The sequence below is a fragment of the Nanorana parkeri genome, unplaced genomic scaffold (assembly GCF_000935625.1).
Source record: "Nanorana parkeri isolate BGI_ZX_2015 unplaced genomic scaffold, ASM93562v1 scaffold654, whole genome shotgun sequence".
NCBI lineage: Eukaryota > Metazoa > Chordata > Amphibia > Anura > Dicroglossidae > Nanorana > Nanorana parkeri.
The window spans coordinates 153,851-176,928 of record NW_017306922.1 but is presented as its reverse complement, the minus strand read 5'-3'; the positions used below and the strand labels follow the sequence as shown (position 1 = coordinate 176,928).

The following is a 23,078-nucleotide window of genomic DNA, read 5'->3' as shown; positions in this document are numbered from 1 at the left end:
ATTCTATAAAACATATTTAATATAGATTGGCCTGTAAAATGCTCCATTTCAATATGGAATGCAACTTTCTTGTAGGGTTGTTGGTTTTTTGGACCTCCTGGCCATAACTGCTCACACTGTCACATGTATCATGTAAATAATGGATTTACTGCCCTCTAGTGACAGTCGGGGAGCTTGCAGTTTTTTATGCTGCCACAAAGTAGTGTGAAGTAAAACCATCTTCTCATCTGTGCAAATGCTGCACATTTTGAAAATTAAACCTAATCACTAAACACTTGTATACATTTTGACATGTTAACATAATTGCAAAAGTCATTTTAAATATATTAAAATCTTTAACTCTCATTAAACTAATACACGGTAATCCTGCCATGGAGGTTATTGTCCAGTCCCTTCCTTTTATAGGGTGACCATGTTCTGTTCTGTCCCATATTTTGCCCCTGCATTGTCATCATCTGAGACTGTTTGTAGCTATAATTGTGATGGTTTTTAGGCTGGGTTGGATTTTTTAATTACAGCTTCATGGATTTTAAAGCTGCCTTGGAGTAGGTTGATGCTAAACTAAATTTTGCTGTTTCTATTATGTAACGACAATCTTATCAGTAGAGTAGAAATATACTGAGCCTCACAGGTAGTTCTTCTGTCTGTTCAGGAAAACACACATGAAGGTCAGTACAGTATCCACATAGTTCAAGACACGATCTCCCACTCTTCTCTTCCCTGGAAGACATCCAGCATCTAGAGCCCACCCTATTCTATACCAAGGATGTAAGATTATAACATTCCGGTGTCTGCAGATGAACTTTCATCCCTTCTACTTAAACTAGTAGGAAATCATGGACGCAAATATTTACAGTAACAGATACATTTAAATAACATATTTCTCCTCAGGGTCACAGGAGGACATAAATTAGCGTCCTCCCATGACCCAAAGCTCAGTATACAGCGAGCTACAGCGAGCGCTATACTGAGACCGCCGCAGCTGGGACGGATCGCGACATTACTGTCTGGATACACCCAGCTGCGTGATTGACAGCTGGCTCTGTCTAGCTAGAGGCAGAGCCAGCTGTACCCGCCCCCTCCCCCATTCGTTCCTCCAGTCAGCGCTGGAGGATCAGAGCAGGGAGAGGGGGAATCCCTGCAGGGAGCCATGAGTGACAGTCACTACTCTCTGCAGGGACAGGATCGAGAAGCAAGCGACGGTATGTGTTCGCTCACTTCCCGATCTATTGAGCCGACGTGCCACAGTTTCATTGTCACACGTCGACTCGAACTTTGAGGATTGGTGAAAACCACTCACCTCATAGTTCTCCTTTAACTATTACCAAAATGTTGTCTTATTTGGGCATCGCTCAGCTGTAGATCCTCCAATCATCTCTGAATTGGTGCTGAAACTGTCCTTCCTTCTGGCTCCAAGCTCGCTCCTGTGATGGGCTATAAACTCAGGTTTAGTTAATAATTTGTACTGAGATTGTAGTCCATCATGGGAGCGAGCTTGGAGCGGTGACTACTTTACAACACACACAGGGACCATGGGGAACAACAGTAGCCACCCTCCAGAGGGAAGGACAGTGTCAGCACCAATTCAGAGATGATTTGAGGTAGGTACTTGAATGCATTTTTAAGATTTAACATTCTGTAACTTTAATATGCAAATTCCAGGCATTCATCATCATCATCATCACCTTCATGCCATCAGGTATAGTTCCCTGCATAGCTCTCTAACTGGTCAGCTTTTAGCTTTGGCATGAGGAAAGCAACTGCTGCAAGTCCCCTTCATCCTCATGGAGTCCTATATGAGGGCAGACTGTCATGTAGGGTTTTAAGTAAACAGAACATGTCAGCTCCAAGATATTCCCCATCAATGAAACATATCATTTGAGTATTTTAAATATTGCAGTTATGAATACCTGAAAAGCTAACATGTTTCAGGCAGTGGGGAAAATGTACAGGCAACTTAAAGAAACAGAGCAATCAGCAAATGCTTCAGCAACAACTATCAAAATATCTAAAGAACATAAAGCATAACGTTTTCTAAAACTTGTTTACCATCTATATAGTTGACTTGGAGGGAACTATTTTTTTCTAAAGGAAATCAGAATTTCACATTAAAGACAAACATTGCCATCATCTGTAAATTTTAAAGATAAACTCCAGGCAGATATAAAAGACACAAATTAGTGCAGCTCTGAGTTAATACATTTAAAAATACATTGAACTATGCATTTATTGAGCTTGGACAGTGAGAGGAAGAGGAAGCACAATGAGCTAATCAGCTGTGCTGAACTGCTTATATGCCAACAAGGAACATGCTCATAGGAAGACAGAGCAAAGAGCACATCAGTTTGCTGCTCCTCCTTTCGCTGTTCAGTCACAGACAAGGGGAGGAGCAAGACCTGTAAGTATTACTTAAATGCAGCAGGGAACTATCAGGTCTCCAGCCCTGTGCTTGTACAAGTATGGTATTTCATATGTGCATTTAGCTGTTTGCCTGGAGTTCAGCTTTGAATGCAACATGAAAGCAAGGCGCCAATTTGGGTGCTGGTGTACTGAGAATCCTGTTTCACGCAGTGCATCCCCCTTACCTTTTCGTAAGAGCACCCTTAAGAAATCCAAGCAACTCAGAGGCATTTAACATTTCCAATCTGCATGTCTTTAGTTTACCATTTTCGAGTTGTTCGGAGGGTATAGAAGGCTCTGGTACTCTGAGAGCATAGATAATAGCATTGCTGTCCTGTGACGGCAGCGGTGAAGAATCCAGTAAGCCGAGTATACCAGTAATACACAGCATTGGTGCACCGAAGGCTGACGATTATATAATAAAATGCTAACATTAGTCATCACTAGAAATAATGATCCTAAATAGGGGTTTTCCTAACAAGCCAGAGGTATAGAATGTCTACATTTCACAGGCACGCTACGTCAAGGTTTACAGAGAGCAGCCCTGAGTACAGACATAACATTCTCCTGCAGGGTCATTTATTATGCCCATATCCATCTCTGGACCTACATTAAAAGAATTTTATGTGGCACAGACGACTTGCCACCCATATAGTAAATATACCATACAAATGCTAATGCTGAATGTTATGATATGTACGAGCGGGTAAGAGAAAGAGATTAATGTTAAACATATTTAAAGACAATGAGTTCTTCACAGAAGAACTACTTCATTTCACTGTGAGGCTGAGCGTGTCTCTGTCAAACAAAGCGTTAGCAGTAAGTTTTATTAAACAATGACATTACTTGTAATTGCAAACAGAGGAAGGTTTAACCCCGGGACATCTCGCCAGAAATAAATTTCTTCACTGTAATATTTAGTGCAAAATAAATATATCTATTTTAATTGTAATGTTTGCTTCTATTTGGTCCCATGTTAATGAGCCTCTTCTCCGCCTCCTCCTCTAATTTTGTGCAACCATTTTGACATCTAGACGTCAGTGTCCTCTTCCCCATTTTCGCAGTTGGCCTACAAATGATGTTGGCACCAGATTTGTGTTGAATAAAAAAAGGATTAATAGGCCTTTTTCCCTGGGATTTCCCTGGTCTGCCAAACTGCCAAGAACTCCCCTCTAAGCGCGGTGCCTGTTGTCAGGACCTTCCAGAACATGGGGAGGAAATGAATGCCCCAACTCCAAGTACAAGGTCTGCCTCACCTTCAGCATCAATTAAATGAGTTCATTCAGACACAGTCCGTAGGGTTCAATATTGAGTTGGCCCACCCTTTGCAGCTATAACAGCTTCAACTCTTCTGGGAAGGCATCCACAAGGTTTAGGAGTGTGTCTATGGGAATGTTTGGCCATTCTTCCAGAAGCACATTGTTGGACGAGAAGGCCAGGCTCGCAGTCTCTGCTCTAAGTCATCCCAAAGGTGTTCTATCGGGTTGAGGTCAGGACTCTGTGCAGGCCAGTCAAGTTCCTTCACCCCAAACTCGCTCATCCATGTCTTTATGGACTTTGCTTTGTGCACTGGTGCGCAGTCATGTTGGAACAGGAAGGGGCCATCGCCAAACTGTTTCCACAAAGTTGGGAGCATGAAATTGTCCAATATGTCTTGGTATGCTGATGCCTTAAGAGTTCCCTTCACTTGAACTAAGGGGCCAAGGCCAACTCCTAAAAAACAACCCCACACCATAATCCCTCCTCCATCAAACTTTACACTTGGTACAATGCAGTCAGGCAAGTACCGTTCTCTTGGCAACCGCCAAACCCAGACATGTCCATCGGATTGCCAGACAGAGAAGTGTGATTCGTCACTCCAGAGAACACGTCTCCACTCTAGAGTCCAGTGGCCGCGTGCTAAACACCACTGCATCCGACGCTTTGCATTGCACTTGGTGATGTAAGGCTTGGATACAGCTGCTCGGTCATGGAAGCCCATTCCATGAAGCTCTCTATGCACTGTTGTTGTGCCAATCTGAAGGCCACATGATGTTTGGAGGTCTGTAGCTACTGACTCTGCAGACAGTTGGCGACTTCTGCGCACTTCAGCATGTGCTGACCCCGCTCTGTCATTTTACGTGGCCTACCACTTCATGGCTGAGTTGCTGTTGTTTACACTTTGTTATAATACCACTATCAGTTGACCGTGTAATGTTTAGTAGCAAAGAAATTTCACGGAACACCTCAATCCAATGATTTGAAGGGGTGTCCCAATACTTTTGGCAATATAGTGTATGTGCCGTGGTTATAATATGTACAAATCCAAAAGTAGTCACCAGCACACCAAAGCATATTCTGTCATTTCTTCTTTATTGACTATAGAAGTATTGACAGAATATGCTTTGGTGTGCTGGTGACTACCTTTGGATTTGTACTTAATTTGCAGTTGCACCCGAAGTCATTACAGCACCCACCTGATGTTTTGGGTGTTATCGGGTCAGGAGTGTGATGGGATTCTATGAAGTGTGCTTATATTATGTCACACATGAATATATTCCCAAGTGATATCCACAACAAATGTGAGAAATGTCACTAAAATATAAGAATCCAAATATTACGACACACACACACACACACTAGTATTCAGTCAGTGAAAAAAGGTGTTCCGTATCAATGTGGAAATACACACTGGTGCAAAAGAATATCCAATATTGTATAGTCTATAAAAACATAAACAAGTGCAAAAAGAAACGTGAAAACATCCAATCTTGAATCTGCAGACCGAATCGTATTCCACTCCAAGGACTTGCACTTCCATGTGCCCCCTCAAAGTAAGACGCTCACCCTAAAATTTGACCAAGAGATAGGTCTTAAAACACTTTTTAGACCCACACAGCGAATATTTCAAGCTACCTTTGATGGAGTCTTTCAGACACAGGACCACCTTATCCCATGATGACAGGATGTTGTGTTGCAAATGGCTGGAGTCGAACTGGGCAGAAAAAAAAAAGCCTCGAAGGAGACTAGCAGCAGACCCTCATGGAGAGGTGGAGGGCCAGACAGGTTCTGGATTGAAGAACCCAGGTCTTGAGACCTGAGAGTTTGAACTTTCTCTTTGGGAAGAGCTCTCTGGCCTGGGACGTGTCCACCAGCCCCAAATATTCCAAGCGATGAATCTGAACAAGCAACAATTTTTGATGGTTCAGGATCCACCCGATGCTCTGAAAAGTTTGACACACATTGTCCTCCAGAGCCCTCATCAACAGCAGGGGGTCTTTCAAGTATCCCAGAGTCGGAATACCCCAAGAGCACAGCAGTGCCAGAACCTTGGTGAACACCCAAGGAAGACAGGCAGAATGGATGGGCCACGGAATAAACTGGTCCCTACAACAAAATGCAGAAAGTGTTGGTGCACTTGAAAGATGCTGGGCAAATGTATCCAAACATCTTTTATGTCCACTGCAGCCAGGACGTCCCCCTAGTGAAGGAAAGCAATGACAGATCTGGTCTATTTCATCCAGAAGTTTTGGGGCCTAATATAAAAATTCATGCCTTTCAGGTCCAAGATTGGACGAATGTCTCCTTTGGGATTTGGGAACAATTTGAATGAAAACCTCTGAATCTATGCTGCAGCAGGGACTAAGGCTATGACACCTTGGTCCACAAGTGCCTGATGGAGATCCGCAAGTAGCTGAGGGAACACATTGAAGTTTGAGGTTATATACCGAAAAGGGGCAGGGCACAAAACTTAAGCTTGTAACCCCGGAACGCCATTTCTTGTAACCAGTATTGGGGATGCAAGACATATAAGCAGATGCAAAGGTCAACAGATGTCCTCCCACTCTGGAAAGTAGAGGTTGACTTTAATGTCAAGGACAGCTCGTCAGTGGATTTGACAGCTTTGGAGTGCCAGACCTTGGTCTGAATGTGGAAGCTGTGGGCAGGCTGAAAAAAAATGCTTCTTGGCAGGAACCAATGAGGAAGACTTAGCAGTCTGCTCTTTAGGCTTCTTCCACTGAGGTTGATGAGTCTTTTTGCTCCAAGTAGTATCCTCTAATGATAGCATCCAGAGTCGGTCCAGTAGCCTGCGCGTGTGCGTGTTGGGCTTCGTAAATCAGCCCCACTGTCTCTTAAGGTCATGTGGATTAAATGCTTCTTATAAAAAGGCACAGCCCACCCTTATGTCTAGAATCAGAATCAAAGTGAAGAGAGGTTAATCACCAGCACACACGTAGTACTCACTGAATATTGTTCACGTTTATTCAAGCGTCAAGTAATGTCACAAAAAACAACGTTTCGGGGCCATGCAGAGTCACTATGTCACCCTGATGAAGGGAATCTGCGTGGCCCCAAAATGTTGTTTTTTGTGACATTATGTGATGCTTGAATAAACGTAAAGAATATTCAGTGGATACAAATTGTGTGCTGGTGATTAACCTCTCTTCCTTTTGAAGTTCTGCACTGTGTCATCCCTGAAATCTCTGCGAGCACCACCATTTGTAAAAGAAGGTCGCAACCCTGTATGGAGTGCAGGTTGCCTATGACACTGTTAGAATCAGAATCATGTTGCAGCCGTAGTGTGGTAACATACAGGCTCAGGGCAAAAGGCCACATGTACTCGGGAAACCTGGACAGCTAGTAGCAGGTGAAAGCTTGATGACTAGAGGGTCAGGCAGCTGAAGGTGACCAACAATCACTGTAAGCAGTCAGTGGGAATAGATCAAATATTGAAATTCCCTGTGGCCCTTTGAAGCAGCAGCAGCGGGGAGATGCTTTCTCGGCGCTGTGTGGAAAGAAAGTGAGTACGGAGTGTGCTTGTGTGTACAACAGCGCTTTGTCCCACAACGTTAATGCTCTATCCTACATCGTTAACCCCTTCTACTGTAAAACCAGCAGGAAAAAAGGGAGATTTTGGCACCCAGCTCTAGCCCTAACCAGAACTGTTCTGGAAAGCACCATTGTGGAGCCCAGTTCCCGAGAGTCACTTCCAGGGTCACCCTGAAATGTCCAGCCAGGCTGAAAACAATCATATTGGATGACCAGCATCTATGCAGGGAAGAATCTTGATGGAAGAAAAATTAAAATTAAAAAGTAAATGCCAGAAAAATCACAGGTTAGTCTTTGGATTCTTGTTATTATAAAACCCACATGATACAATTATGAATATGAACTCCAATAATGTCAGCAGAGAGTCAAAGGAATAGAAAAGCCAATAAATTGTATGCGGTAGTGCTTGCTATCTTTATTTAAAAAGCTTGCAGTATTTTCTCACACAGCTTCCCAAAAGACATACAAAAACAAATACTAGCTCAGGCCACAGAAACAAGTCTAGTACCTATTCACATTGCGTAATAGGTACTTGTATACGCAGGCAGTTGTTTGCGTCAGTGCTGCTTTTCTTCCCCCTCCAAGTCAATATGAATGCAAAAGCAGCTCAAAAGCCAATCTGAATTAGCTCAAAGTAACTTACAGTAAAAGGTAATTGAAAGCAAGTCAAATATACTCAGAGACACTTGCATTCAAAATACTTCCGAGTCTGAAATCTGTGTACACAGCTCTTCTGTTATCGTCTTACTGTTGGCTTGCTTCGTGTCTCTTTCACCAAAAACCAGTGATGCATGTGATAGGAAAGTGTGCGATAGTTTCATAATCAGGGAATAGAGTGCACAAGATCTTCACATCAGACAATTCACAAAGGATGATGCTATGGCATCTTTTGATATATTTGACCATTTGCAAATTAATCTGCTACACCTAACTGTACATCCTCCAACATATCTAACAAGTCTACAGAATAACACAGATGCCCTTGTATATTCATTTTCTCAAGGAACTAAAACAATGTAGGACTAGTCCTAATCACATCACAAACATTTTCCATTATTTTTATGCTAGTGTATGGACAGGGCTGGTTTCTTTTAAATACAGCAGATGAATACAGCGCCACCTACAGGCTATACCAGACACTAATGAAAATGTTGGTACATAAATGTACACAAAGTAAAACACTGACAAAAGACAGGGGATAAGACAAGACCTCCTTGGAGCCCTTGCTAACCCTCAGCACTTTTAGTGCAGTAAGATAAGGTAATGATCACAAGCATTGGAAAGAAGGCAGTATTCTTACTTTGGCATAACATGATTCAATAAATAAGAGATGCATTAATTTAGTTCAATATAAAAAAAAGAATTCAGTCTTGTATTTACACACAGCATATATGAATGTGACCAGCTTCAAACCGCCAATCTTCATATATCTGTGTTATTATTTTAGAAACTCTGCTTATGGGTATAATTGGTAATGACATATGAATATTGATGGTTATATGTTTCCTACTTGCCCCAGCTGTGCCTTAAAAGAGAACTATGGGGTAAGTGTTTTCCCCATAGTTCTCTTTAGGGTCACGGGAGGACATATACTAGCGTCCTCCCGTGATCCAAATCTCAGCATATAGCGGGCTATTGCTCGCGATATACTGAGAGCGCGGCAGCCGGGACGGATCACGCAAGACTGTTAAAAACCACTCAGCTGCTTGAGTGACAGCTGGCTCTGCCTATCAAGAGGCAGAGCCAGCAGTGCCCGCCCCCTCCCCGTCCGTTCCTCCACTCAGCGCTGGAGGATCAGAAAGGGGAGAGGGAATCCCTGCGGGGAGCGGTGACTGACAGTCACCGCTCACTACAGGGAGATGATCGGAAAGTGAGCAAGCGACGGTATGCGTTCGCTCACTTCCTGATCAACAGCTTCTTTGCCACAGGTCGGCTCTAACTATGAGGATAAGTGGAAATCACTCACCTCATAGTTCTCCTTTAAGCCTAGTAGTACAGCACAATGATTACGTGTTCCCTACCAAGTTAGCATGCATGCTCTCTCTTGTTCTCTCCGTCTCTCTCACTTGTTTAAACCCTTTTAAAGTTGAACTCCAGGCAAACCCCTAAATACACCACCGAGATACACATGTGAGCGTTTGCTTTGCTGTGCATCCATTCCTGAGACTTACACAGCCCCGATAGCACAGCCTGTCTGGTTACCCTAATAATCTCTAAAGCAATTATGTAACACAGGTATTGTGCAACAAACATTCTGCACATACTAAGCAATGAGGCCAAGCACATGGGTATAGTCCTTAGGGGAGGAGAATCCATTGATAATGTTCAGCCTCCTATAGGCAGGGTATATAGCATCCAAGGTTATGACATCCCTTTATAAATAAGAGGGAAAAAAAACTTCTGGTCATGGACAGAATCAAAAATATTAATAATTTAAACTTACATCATCATCATCGTCGTCATCATCCTCATCATCATCATCCTCGTCACTGTCTTTGAAGTCTGGAGGAAGCGGAGGACCAATCATTTCATCATCTGAGTCTTGAGAAGCTCTGGGGGGCACAGGAGGTCCAATGACCTCATCCTCTGAGTTGTCCTCCGAGTCACTACAATGAAACATACATACATTTTATAATGAATATACTTTTATCAATTATCACAGCCAGCAACTCCAAAAACAAGATTAACAATAAACACACGGTCAAAGCAGGACCTGTATTGCAATTTGAAAATAAAGGGGAAAGTTCTGTTGTAAGTAAGCACCATCCACGGGATTAGTAAGATATACAATGACTTATTTATACAGGATATTATCAAAGTCAAGAAACTATAAAAGCCATACAACGCAAGTAGAAACAACACACAATCCCCTTATATGTGTAATTGGCCTCCCTGGTACTGAAAAAGAAAGTTTTCTATAAAGTCAAAAGCTATGGGTCTAAAGCTATGTAACCATTAATAGATCCTTAACCACTTCAAGACCAGGTGTTTAGACCCCCTTCCTGGCCAGGCCATTTTTCAGTATTCAACGCTGCGATACTTTGACTGACGTTTATTCCGTCATGCAACGCTGTACTGAAATGAATTTTATACCATTTTTTGGGGACAGATAGAGCTTTCTTTTGGTGGTATTTAATCACCACTACGGGTTTTATTTTTTATTATAATTAGGAAAAATTATTGAAAATTTTGAAAAAAAAAAGTTTTTTGTAACATTATGTTAGGAAACATTTATTATTACCCAGTTTTTTGGTCAAATATAAAAGATCAGGTCACGTCGGTTAAATAGACACCAAACATGTCAAGCTTTAAAATTGCGCGCACCCGCGATATCGCAGGAAACGACGGCAACCAAAATTGGCCATAGGCGACACTTTAAACGTTTTTACCGCTCATCAGTTTAGTGTTATCAGTGATTGATGGCCCTAGACTTATTGCTCTCACTGCGACGTTCGCGGCGATATGTAACATGTGCGGCGTAATGGGCGCAATCGTCTTTTTTGCACGTATGCGCCCCCGACGCATGTTTGCATGCGTGTATGTATGGGTGGGGACTTTAAAAAATTTTTTTTTTTTTTAATTATTTTTTATGTGTAACTTAAAATTTTGGGGGGGGGGGGACTTAAATTTTTTTTTCTTTTTTTTTTTCACTAAACTTTATCGCTATCACATACGGGGGCTAATAAAACCCCCCTATGTGATAGCAAAATATGTGACAGGTCCTCTTTATGGAGACATCAGGGGTCTCCAAGACCCCTAATGTCACCTAGGACCCCCCAAAAGAAGCTGATGAAGCAGAGATCTGCTCCATCAGCTTCTTTGCAGCTTCTGAAGCTGGAGAGTGACACAAGAATGCGGAAGTGATGTATTATACAACACTTCCGCATTCTTTCAGAGGAGAGGGGACCGGAGGGAGCTCGTGTACCGAGCTCTCTCTGATCCCCTGTGTCACAGGCGACATGCTGATCCCGGGCTCGCACCGGGCACAGCGGAGCCCGGGATCAGCGGGACAATGGCGGGGGGGACAGCAGAGGGAGGGGGGGCCGCACCGATCGTCGCTAAATACAAGCGATCCGCCGGCTTTACAGCCGGCGGATCGCATGTATATTAACGGGCATCGCTGCCCGTTTTTAAATTGCGGCCATTTCCCGCTCGCGCGCGCCCGGCGGCGCGCGCAAGGGGGCGTGTCTGAGCGGACGTCTAGAGACGCCCGCTCAGATCTAGAGAGCTCCTGGCCGGCCGTTTTTTTACTACGGCCGGCCCGGAAGTGGTTAAAGCAGGTTTAAAAAATAAAATAAAAAAAAGGGACCCATAGAACTTTCAACTATAAAAGCATTTTAACAAAAATGGCTGACTCACCTACCAAACTGATCCCCTCCAGCGCCGCACTCCTCCCTCAGCAGAACATTCATTGTCACTCTGTGCTTCTTGCAGTAGTTGAGACCCCTTATCATGAATACTCTAAAGGAAACCTTTGGCGCAGTGGTTCTCAACCTGTGTAACCTCAGGACCCACATTTGTCCTTGGTCATTAAGTCATGACCCAAGTCGCACCATCCTGGAACTCATGGCATTGCGGTAGTGTGCGTTCCAATGCGGGCAATCAAACTGTGGGTGGGAGATGCGTTTGGGGTGCCAATCAAATGAATGGCAATGCACCTCGAACACCAGAATGCATAGTAGGTGTGATTGCATGGTACAGTGCATTAATGGTACAGGACTGTTCGATTAACGCACTGTACTAGTGAGAACTGGCCCTCAAAAACACTGGCAGACACACCAAAATATATATATATTTTTTTTGTTTGTTTTTAAGATCCACCCAGAATCCCTACCTTATTAGGACTGGAGTGGATCCTTAGCCTGGGGCCCGGTGTGGGCTGCTGTGCTGTGATGGAGCTACATCCATATGTGCATTGCTTGTATCTCTTGTGCACCCTGCAGAGGTGCTGGCAGGTGTGACATTACTCTGGTCCAGGCACCTCTACAGGACATGCGTGGAAGCAGTAAGCAATGCACGTATGGATGGGAGCACCCTTGTGGCCATACCCCCAGCCCACCCCACCTCAAGCTGACAATCAGTGCCAGGCAGCATATTCTGAATGGCTGCTCAGCATGAGAACTGACATTGCTGCGCTAGGGGGAGGATGAGAAGCCTCCCGTCTAGAAAAGCGGAAGGCATGCAGCGACCCACTGAACACGGGGGTTGTGACCCACCAGTTGAAAACCAAGGCTTTAGAGGTAATCTGTCACTTTGTCTTTTCAGGGAAAGGAAGAGGTTCCCTTTTACAGCCACCTCCTCTTCCGCTAATATTTACCCTCATTACACTACTCTTCCAAATCTGCTACAGAATCTGGAAATATATGGTACTTCTGGGTCTAGAGAAGCATGAGAAGCATGTGACTTTCTTCTCTTCATCCCACTAGGTAGCGAATGGTTCTCGGGCAACTTATCACCAACCCCAAGCACGTCCATAGCTCTGTATAAGCTTCAACACAAATCCACACTGAGCTTAAAAAAAGGCTATTTGGGGCAGTGGTGGGCAAATGCAGGGAAGGTGGGATGTAAAGTGACTCTGTAATGGGGTTATAAAGGTAGAAAGGCACCTGACATGAGACTAAAGCAGCAGTATACTTATCTTTCCGGTTACTAATTAATCTTGGACTTGCTGAGTGCTGTGGTTCCTCCTGCTGACCTTTAGACTCTGCAGGACTCAGAAGTGACAGAGTGAAACCACAGCAACCAGCGAGGGGACCCTTCTACACCACACACTCGCTGGTAGTTTTAGCTTACAGGCCAACCTCCAGGTCAGTACAATGCTGCTTCCTCTCAGATTAGTGGCTTTGTAACTTTTATAAACCCTCAAAAAGCCTTTTACTTTGCCCTGCATAAGCAAAGTGACAGATTCGTTGTAACGAGAACTGCAAGCACAAAAAAAAAATACATAATGAATGCAGTTATGTATTCATCAAAATCATTAGATGTATTTTTTTAAATATTGGTATCACGCATCTGTAATCCCCTGTGCAATGGCAGACACGGAGGGGCATCACTAAATGCCAATCAGGTATGCTGCAAGCACATGCGTTCTACAGGAAATCACAGAGGAGGAAAGAGATGCCCTCATCAGTCTGCTACTGCTATTTCATTGTCCAATCACAGGCTGAGGTGGGAAGGTGATGGAACTCTATTCCCTAAGTTCAGTAGAGAAAATTGAAGTCCCCATTTTGATGTGCTGTGTGGCAAAGAGATAAATCTCAGGAATGATTGTAAAGAAATACAAATCCACTAGCGGGGAAAGTCAGTTCCCACATATGGATCTTAACTGTGTATTTACCTGTTTTCCTGGAGTACAGTTAAAAATATGAGAGCATTAGCAGAACATGAACTGAAAGCCTCTGACTAGCACCTTAGAGAATCATCTCGGGCTTGGATGCTGGTATGTTGCTCTACTCCCTCCACACTTTGTTTGCAAACTAGTTCTTGTGATTGACAGTTTCTCTTTTGTCTTCACTTGTTGCTTTCTGGCTTCTGTAAATTTTAGTCTGGTTTTAGGTCAGCGACAGCCAGGCTCAAGATGAGGTCAGTAAAGGCAAAGCAATTACGGCCACAGTGCAGGTTTCCTTTAAATCTCATTACAAATACCTTGAACTGGAGTCAGCAGATTTCACCCGAGAGCTAGATGCCACATTCTTGGTTCCAGAACCAGCTTCATCCTCTGGTTTTTTTGACTTCTCATCTTTCTCTCTGGCTTCTGTAAAAAGTACCACGTACAGAATATGTTTTAATTTTACATTGTTACATTATGATTAAAGAACATGTAACCTCATTTACTAAAATCTCAAAGTGTCATTTCAAAAGTCATTTTCAATATTTTTAATATGCAGTTCTCACTAAAATAATCCCTGGTAATCCTGCCACGAAGGTCCTTGTTCAGGCACTTCCTGTTCTAAGGCAACAACACTCTAACACTCTGTCCTTGTCTCCCAGTTGTGCTCCTGTGTTGTCACCCTGTCACATGGGCTTCAAGTGGCCATTTAACATGCATTATGCAGGCTTGGTCCACTGCTGTCACCATCAGGAAACCCACCCTGACAAAAGCAATGATGCCTTCACAGGAGAGCATGAGGTCGGGAAATGGCTGCAAAGACGCTGCAGTGCAGAATATATTCATCACTGAGATGCAACAAAGAATTAAAAAAATTGTGAAAACAGTATTTTATTGTTTAAAAACGGCAATAAACAGTGCTTTAGAAAACTAATGTCAGATAAGGTTTACATCCTATTACTGCAAAATATACATTAAGTCAGAAAGAATCTCAACTTAACAGATCAAGGTCAAAGTCCAGTGTAAATAAGAATACCTTCAAACAAGCAAAAATAGAAAACAATTATTCAGATCAGCGCAACCAGTTGATAACATAAAACTTTAACACAACCCTAATATAAACACACATTAAATAAAGATATCATGTGCCCGGCGTCTACAGGGAACTGGTAAATGGCAGAGCATTAGGAGATCAAGAATATCTCGAGGACTCAACTGAGTAGGTATCTGTGGTGTAGTTCCAGGGTCTACACATGGGCTGTGGCCATTATGAAGTGGCCCTTCTTTCTTTGTGGTTTTTGTTTTTTAATGTTCTCGAATGCAGCAGGAGAAGCTGAACACACAAAGATTGGCGAGGACATACAGACTCTCTTGACTTCCTAATTACGGAAAAGATGTCACCACTGGAGCATCCTATACACAAGCTTACTGACTCAGCCCACCAGGCTCCACCTAACGTACAACTAAAATATTAGCTTTGGTTAGACTGATCCAAAAACATGATCTACCTCTTCAACACTCAAATCATGGAATTCAGTTTATTACTAAAATAACGGTTCTACTTTAACCACTTGAAGACCAGGGTGTTAAACCCCCTTCACATCCAGGCCATTTTTCAGTATTCAGCGCTGCGGTACTTTGACTGACATTTATTCCGTCATACAACGCTGTACTTAAATTCATTTCGTACCATTTTTGGGGACAGATAGAGCTTTCTTTTGGTGGTATTTAATCACCACTGGGGGGTTTTATTTTTGCTATATAATGAAAAAAGTACCGAACATTTTGAAAAAAAACCTGTTCTCCCTACATTATGTTATAAAACATTTACTATTACGCAAATTTTTGGTAAAATATTAAAGACGGTGTCATGTCGGGTAAATAATAGACACCAAATATGTCAAGCTTTAAAATTGCGTGTGCCTGCGAACATATATTACAAGCAATCGGGCGTCTCTACAGACGCCCGAGCGCTGGTATGTAAACATGGTATGTATGTACACAGCCATTCCAAGTTGATTTCCCGCCTGGCGGCGGGCACAAGCAGGGAGGGACGTTTAAAAATGCCCACCCGCATCCAAGAAGCTGCTGTCCAGCCGTTTAATTACAACTGCCGGACAGCAGGTGGTTAAAATGCCACAAAGTTGCTACATTTTCATCATGAAGAAAACCTCAATCAAAAGTCCCATGATGTTGCGTCAACCATGGCAATTCACAATTTAAATGGTCATGGCCCCACCCACTTGCTTCTCTATTGCAATAAATAGAGGAATTTAGACTAATAGAGGACTTCACTAAAAGCTGATCCCTTCTCAGTAGCCAATGGCAGGCAGCAATGTCTATGCCTGATTGCAATATTGACCCAATGTTGGTTGGAATTATTCCTTGACATATGCTCAGTACACAGTTTGTTCAATTTTGTTTGGGTTACCATCCGATTTTCGTTAATGACTGCAGACCCCAAACACAAATAACTAGTGATAATAAAGATAAATAAGACAAGCTAGAACTCACCAAATGTGTTTTTGCTTCTCTCCACAGCAGTTCTACGGGTTTGTTCAAACATGGCTTCCAAGTCAAATGTCCGGGCTTTCTTTCCTAAGCAGAGAAAGCAAAAGCTTCAAAAAATGTCTATATAGATAGAAACAAAGAACATTCCCCCAGTACTTATACTCACTATGTCCATTGTTTTATCAAATAAAGTGATTGTAGCCAATATGTACAAACATTTGCTGTCTAGCCCCTATCCTTGCGATTCTGTAAAAAAAAAAAGAATACCAAGACTGATGTAATACTCACCTTGTTCCATTCGCCTTGCCCCAAGTACTGGCAAGGAGGGGCTTCTGGGACCAAGCTGCCCACAGGACAGTGCTTATGCCCTGAATAAGGAATTGATTGGCTTCCCCTGCCTGAACAGTCAATCAATGCCTCTGTTTGAACATAGTGCCTGCACTGCAGCCTCATTCCAGAAGCACCTACCTGCTGGTGCCTTGATCAAATTGAAATATGCCTAAAAGGGTGATTGCATCCAAAACTGATGGGGTTTTGTTTGGTAAAATCTATGCACTTGAGTTCCCACATCTACACGCTTGCTAGTGCCAATATGAGGGCTTCCCACTCTTCCCATTTCATTTTTTTTATTTTTCATATTATTGAGAAGCAACAGGAGGAGCTGCAACAAGCAAAGGTGGGTAAAAACACCCACAACTCCCATGAAGATTGGCCAGTAAGATATTGCTAATGGAATACCCAGGACAGAACCCAGGGGCTGCTGTAGGCCTCCTTTCTCCATTTACTGTGTAGCCATCATCACCTTCTGTGATGTGGCTACTGGACATTTAGTGATAGCCAGGGCTGTAGTCAGCCTGGCTGGAATTATAGTGGCATTTATCTGGTTAATTCCAGGTGTCTGGCATTGCCTGTACCCCCTGGACGGAGAGTGTCATATTGTGGGACAGCCAATGAGAGATACTATAGTGTATGTACAGTGTAGCAGCCAATCGCTGGGTTTCCTTCAACCAGTGGTGCATGCTGGGATATGGTACATATACTGGTGGGATCTCCCATGTGCTCAGACTAACCGGGACCAGCCATGGATTAGGGCCGGGTGCTGTTCAGCCTGCCCGCCGGGCTAGACCTGAGGCCTGGGGGTGGGCATAGGCTGGTGTGAGGAAAATGTTTCCCTGAGGTCTCCAACATGGAGGAGGTCTGTGTTGCTAAAGAGGAAGAGGTCTGTGTTGCTAAAGAGGAAGAGACCCAGGACCAAAGATGGCTCATGAAGTACCCTGGAACTCAAAGTGCTTCAGGAGTATGGTCGGTGTCTTCCCTGTTGAGGATCTATATTCATCCTTGCTCATCTGCTAGTTCAGTTGCTATCCGCTGCCTCCCAAGTGGATCTACACTGATGTGCCAACCAGGTCTGGTGAGTCTGGAGATTATGTCTGTTACTCCCTGGAAGCTTAGAATCCCTCTACCCTCTCTCCGTAGTGAAGGTGTTCAATAAAAGTTAATCTGCATTATACTACTGGAGTGGAAGTCAGTTTATGGGCACTAGAAGAAGGGCGGTTAATGCTTATGGGTGGGCAGCTGAAGATCATATTCTAGACAGACTAGAGATGAACCGGGCATTCAGCGGCTCCTTCGGGGGTGAGAGCTACAACTGTATAATGAAACATCTACTTTGGGTGGAAAGGCTTTTTAAATGTCCCCCCACCCCCAGAGTGTTTAGACTCCAAAGGCGATCTAACAAAATACTAAAGCAACATACCCCACTTCATCAGAGTGACAAGGTAATAAGCTTTATCTTCAATACAATACATCTTATGGCAATCAATACAAAGGAAGTGTATTCTGCAGTGGAAGTCACAACAGTCAGTGAACTGATTTTCTGCATATTTCGATTCCTATGTCTATTTAATGTTAAACTGAAATCTGTGCATTCAACTAATAATTCACCTCTGCTTTTATATTTGAAAACATCAGAGGTCATGTCTGAGTCCTACAACATATGGTTGGAACTACAACCCTCACGCTGCAACAGATGGTACAATACTATGTATACAATGTACAAGGATTATTGATGATGAATAACCCTTTCAGTGTATGTAAACCCCAACAATGAAATTACTGTAATTGCTTCCTTTTAGTCCATTAAATGTACAATTGAAAGTTGTTTTATATCTGTTCAATAAGTTAAAAAAAAAAAAAAACCCATTGATCCCACTAGGAATCCAGTGCTGTCCTATGCACGCTGCAATGTTATCTCCAGCAGTGCTAACACCCTGCTCAATTCACATCTGTGGACAACAAAACAACTCTCCCTTGTTATGGAGGTAGAGGTGTTCTGTAGATGCAACACACTCTTCCTGTCCTAGGGTTACAGTGCTGATTACCTATACGTACAGTAGAACAAGTGAATGTCACACTAGTAGAGAAAGGTGTATGAAAGGCGTGCGACCGTTTCTACTGTACGGTCGCACATCTTTTGTCTTCCGAGAACACTTGAAAACCTTGTCTTTAGTGGCGTGCTCGGAAGACAAATGCCGAACGGGCCGGTGTGCGCAAGCGCACATTGCCCGCTCAGCATTGGAATCATCGGAAGCCCTCCCCTCAGCGGGTCAGGCTTGCAAGTACGATCTGCCTCTCCAAGATGGGCAGATCGTATGAGATTTTAACTGCCTTACAACCATCGCACAACGAAAGTCGTGCGATGGTTGTAAGGTGTATGGCCAGCTTTAGGTTTGCATACAATTTAAAGTATATCTAAAGCCAAAGTGAGACATGGAGAGGATAAATATCCCTAGCAGGGAGACAGGCCACAATAAAAACCTGACAGCGGTTCTAACCCCTTACCAATACATCAAAAAAAATAGTTTTGGCTTTGGACAAGACACCATGAACACTAGGGCGGCAACTAATGATTAATTTTCAAAATCAATTAGTTGGGCGATTATTTTTTTGATTAATCGGATAACAAATTAAATAAATACCATCCTTCATTTAAAGTAAAATATACAAATGCCGTGTCACAAACAAAGTTTACTTCAGAAGTAAAATGCATGCACTTTTTTGCAATAGCACTGCACTGAAATGCACGGCATTGTGGTACCGCACGTTCCGATGCGTATGATCACATTGAAGGCGAGAGGCGCGTTTGGGGTGCCATTGAAATGAATGCAGCAGAATACCTCCAGCAGCAGAATTTGTCAGGCCGAAACCGAAAATTACTGTTTTTCCCCCATCTCTTTTAGTTTATTTATTTTTTAGAACTCTGGGAGGGGCAGGGGGCGGTGGCTTTACTTATTTTTTAACTATTTTTAATGATTATTATAATAAACAGACCCCTGATAATTCCCTTTTGTAATAACTGCGTCCTCAATATCTTTTTCTGCAGCCGAAGCTCTCAATGAACAGGAGACACTTAGTACAGAGGCTTCCTGTTCATTCACTTACTATCAACCCAGTTATGAATGGACAGGAAGCCTCTGTACTGAGCTGCTTCCTGTTCATTAATAACGTGAGCAGATAATAAATATTTACTATGTCCCCATTCATAAATGAACAGGACGTGATGTAGAGCACTTCCTGTTCATTCATAACGCAGTAGAGCACTTCCTGTTCATTCATAACGCAATAATCACTATGTCCTCAGTTGTTTACAAACGCTTAGTGATCAGTACTGATCAATCAGTGTTTGTTTTGCACAGGGAAGGGTCAGTAAAAATTTGACATATTTACAGATTCTGCAGTATCCATCTATAGCCGCTTCGCCCCCTCCCACCTGTCACAGGAGCTCTCCCTGCACCACCCAGACAGCCAGTCTCTCCACTGGGCGCCGGCTGCAGTGGTCTGTGTCCCCCGCTGCCTCTGCCGAGACAGACGGGGAAGAACAGGAGGCTCCCAGCGAGGAAAGAGAGCAGCAGAGCGTAGGGAGCAGAGCCAAGGCGAGGGGGGAGGTTAGTAGGTTTGGGGGAGCTCTCCTCACTGCTAAGCACCAGCTGCAAGCGTCTGTCTCCCCTCCAAGGGGAAATAAAGCCTGAGAAGCAGGGTAACCAGATCAACTAATCATTAATGAGAATTGTTGATGATTCTTATTGATTAAATCGATTAGTTGTTTCATCCCTGATGAACACTGAATGCATCACATACATATGAATATAAATAAGTATGTTAATATTAAGACATATTAGCAAATTACACCACTAACCAAACCCAGAGAAGCCCATAGTGGCAGCGACATTGCAGTCTTCAGGATTGTCCATGATGATAACTATGAAAAAATAAGAGTAAGTAACACAATAAGTAATGTGTAACATCAGGCTGAATGACATATTACCGTCCCATGTTGCTTTAGTTTGAAGGTTCTATGCTGCTGTTGTATAGTACAAAACATGGCAGATATAATTGAAGTATGTATTCGGTTATAGTCAAACTAAATTGAAAATGGGAAGATTTGCGATGTTATAGGGAACATCTAGATGTGTTAAGTGTGCCTAAGCAGTTCCCTGAGAGTGAGATTGGTGATTCACTACTGTGCTGCTCACTGTTCTCCTTGCTGGAGGCTCTGACATGAGGAAGCAAAGTGCTGCCTCTACCAAGATGGCCGCCTCCAAACAGAGACACAATGCAAAACAAGGCACGGTAAGTCAGTAATGAGGAAAAGATCAGCTGCAGGGAGACCAGAGGAAATTCCTATACTTACTGGTACCATCTAGAGGCGCTGGTGGTGTGCGGATGGCATTGCCAGGCAGAACTTTTATAAATAAAGCCCATATTGTGTTTTTTTGCTCAAATTTGACTCCAAAAAGGTAAAAATACAGGTGAAAAAAAGAAGTCCTTATCCAAGATGTCTTCCAGTGATCAGAAGCATTTACCACTACAGAACAATAGATTGTTGAAAGTTCCTGCAGCACAGCACTCAGCATTGTGACCAGTGTAGATAAGATAGTTGGTCGTAGTGACCGCCATGGATGGCACTGTGCAGAACCTCAGAGATTTGAAGATAGGTCACCAACACTCCAAAATGCAAAGAAAATATTGTTTATTGCAAATAACATAACATAGGTCAAAATAGCCAACTTTTTATGGTCACGCAGGATCCCTTCCTCTGGGCGACAGTGACCAACTACCACTAGGACTTCTTTGCATTTTGGAGTGCTGGTGACCTGTCTTCACATCTTTATCAAAACAAAACATCAAAGAGAGAACTGTTTTAGGAGTAAAATGGACAAATCTAAAGTGAATTAAAACAAAATATTCTCTGAACATAAATAGAATAATGTGAAACCGAAAAATAATGAACCTAAACACAAGGCAAGACCACGTTATTTAAAAACCAACCATAAAAGTACCATGTTAGATGAAAACCATGAAATGATGTGTTCTGTCACCGTGCCATTCGTGGGTCACCGCCGCACCAACATCTTACCATGGACTAGAGCAGGGGTAGGCAACCTCGGCTCTCCAGCTGTGCTGAAACTACAAATCCCAAAAGGCATTGCAAGCCACAGGCATGTCTCCCAGAGGCAGAAGCACCATGGGATTTGTAGTTTCAGCACAGCTGGAGAGCCAAGGTTGCCTACCCCTGGACTAGAGGGTCAGGAGTGTCATGGGCTTATGGAGTTTTGAAGGGAAATGACAGGTCTCAACAGCCACAGCAGCAGTGGGACTGGTAAGTTCTCAATGGAATACAAGTGCGGTGACATCAGCGCAGTTGTAGTCCATTCATTCTTCTTCCCATCCATGTTGCTGAACATCTGTACTGAGGCACGGCCATGGACTGGAGGGAGAATCTGCAGGAGACAGAACATTGCACTCACCCTCCATTGATCACGGCTGCAATGCTTTACTGGCTCCAATGCAAAAAAATAACAATTGCAAATTTTTTTCTTTTATGAAGAAGTCTACAGTTATCTTTTTTTTTTTACGATCCCCCTCCCTCTGTCCCCTCACTGGTCTTGTAGCCTCCCCATTGTATTTTTCTGCATAATTACAACGCCGCTTGCTGTAATTGATGGGGGAAGGGGGTTGTTCTAAGTTGTTTACTGTAGAGTCCAGACAAACATGGGGTTTTAAGGTCTGAATTAAACTGGCGTTGATTGTATTTACAGCAAGCAACAATAAAACATTCCCATTAGTTGCTGTTATCCTCATCCCTGGGATTCCTGCTAGAGCTGTAGAGATGCTCAGGAGATGGAGGAAGATGAGTAAAGTGACAGCTGCTGAATCCTAATTGGCTGTCATGGTCGCTCACCTATACCATAGCCATGTCATTCAGTAAATAATGAGCAGCACATACCTGTTGCTGTACACCAGCTCCACACTCACAAGTCCACTCCCACTTCCCCGCCCCTTTACTCACTTCCTGCTCAAACTACGGGTACTGACAAGGGACAATCCCCCAAATGCCGCTTTTTTTTCCCCGATTCATGCCCTTTAAAATTCTATGAAAACAAACCTTTTTACATACTTCGGCTAATCCTGATCTAAAGCTATTACATTATCACGTTTAAATCAAACTTTAGCAAGGTGTTAATGTTTTGCCCTTACCCAATATGACCGATTTTTGCCCCGGTCTGTGACGTTGGGAACGTTACGTCATCTGAGGGCGACAGTGGGGAATCTTGAGAAGAGTTTCTGCCAATAGGTTTACATTTGCCCGCCCTTTCCCTCATGCCGGATGCAGTAGGGTGACGTCATCAGACAGCGACCCTCTTCCCTTGTGTATGCTTTGCGCGGGTCGCGTGCTGTTTTGAAATCGACAGAGACCATCCGGCTCCGCCGCCCAGCACTATGCCCAGCGGAGTCCCTGGCGCTCCGACAGCTGCCGCCGCCATGCAGGAGACTCTAGAGGGGGCAGGGAGGATCATAGACCGGCTGCTACAGGAGGATAGAGCCTACCCGGACCTCTCCGATCTCCTTAACGTGCCCGTCCAAAGTAAGAGCGCATACAAGTTGGCAGAGAGAGAGAGGCATCGGGACGGGGGAGTGGGGTGTGTTAGGGGGGCAATAAAGTGTCAGGGGTAGTATAAGGGGGAGGGGT

At 43.5% G+C, this 23,078-nt stretch overlaps 2 protein-coding genes across 2 annotated transcripts in view; one reads left to right on the top strand and one right to left on the bottom strand.

Annotated features, from left to right (window-relative positions):
* Positions 1–23,078, bottom strand: part of LOC108792536 (WD repeat-containing protein 70-like) — a 64,911-nt gene that overhangs the window by 32,286 nt on the left and 9,547 nt on the right. Inside the window, exons 2-6 of the mRNA XM_018563333.1 lie at positions 22,335–22,340; positions 20,244–20,306; positions 16,052–16,135; positions 13,855–13,963; positions 9,653–9,815 (exon numbers count right to left, since the gene is read on the bottom strand). Coding sequence (XP_018418835.1) covers positions 9,653–9,815; positions 13,855–13,963; positions 16,052–16,135; positions 20,244–20,298 — 411 coding nt within the window. The 5' untranslated portion in view covers positions 20,299–20,306; positions 22,335–22,340. The remainder of the gene's footprint in view (positions 1–9,652; positions 9,816–13,854; positions 13,964–16,051; positions 16,136–20,243; positions 20,307–22,334; positions 22,341–23,078) is intronic.
* LOC108792533 (nuclear pore complex protein Nup155-like) overlaps positions 22,700–23,078 on the top strand; it is a 9,667-nt gene continuing 9,288 nt past the window's right edge. Inside the window, exon 1 of the mRNA XM_018563327.1 lies at positions 22,700–22,973. Coding sequence (XP_018418829.1) covers positions 22,829–22,973 — 145 coding nt within the window. The 5' untranslated portion in view covers positions 22,700–22,828. The remainder of the gene's footprint in view (positions 22,974–23,078) is intronic.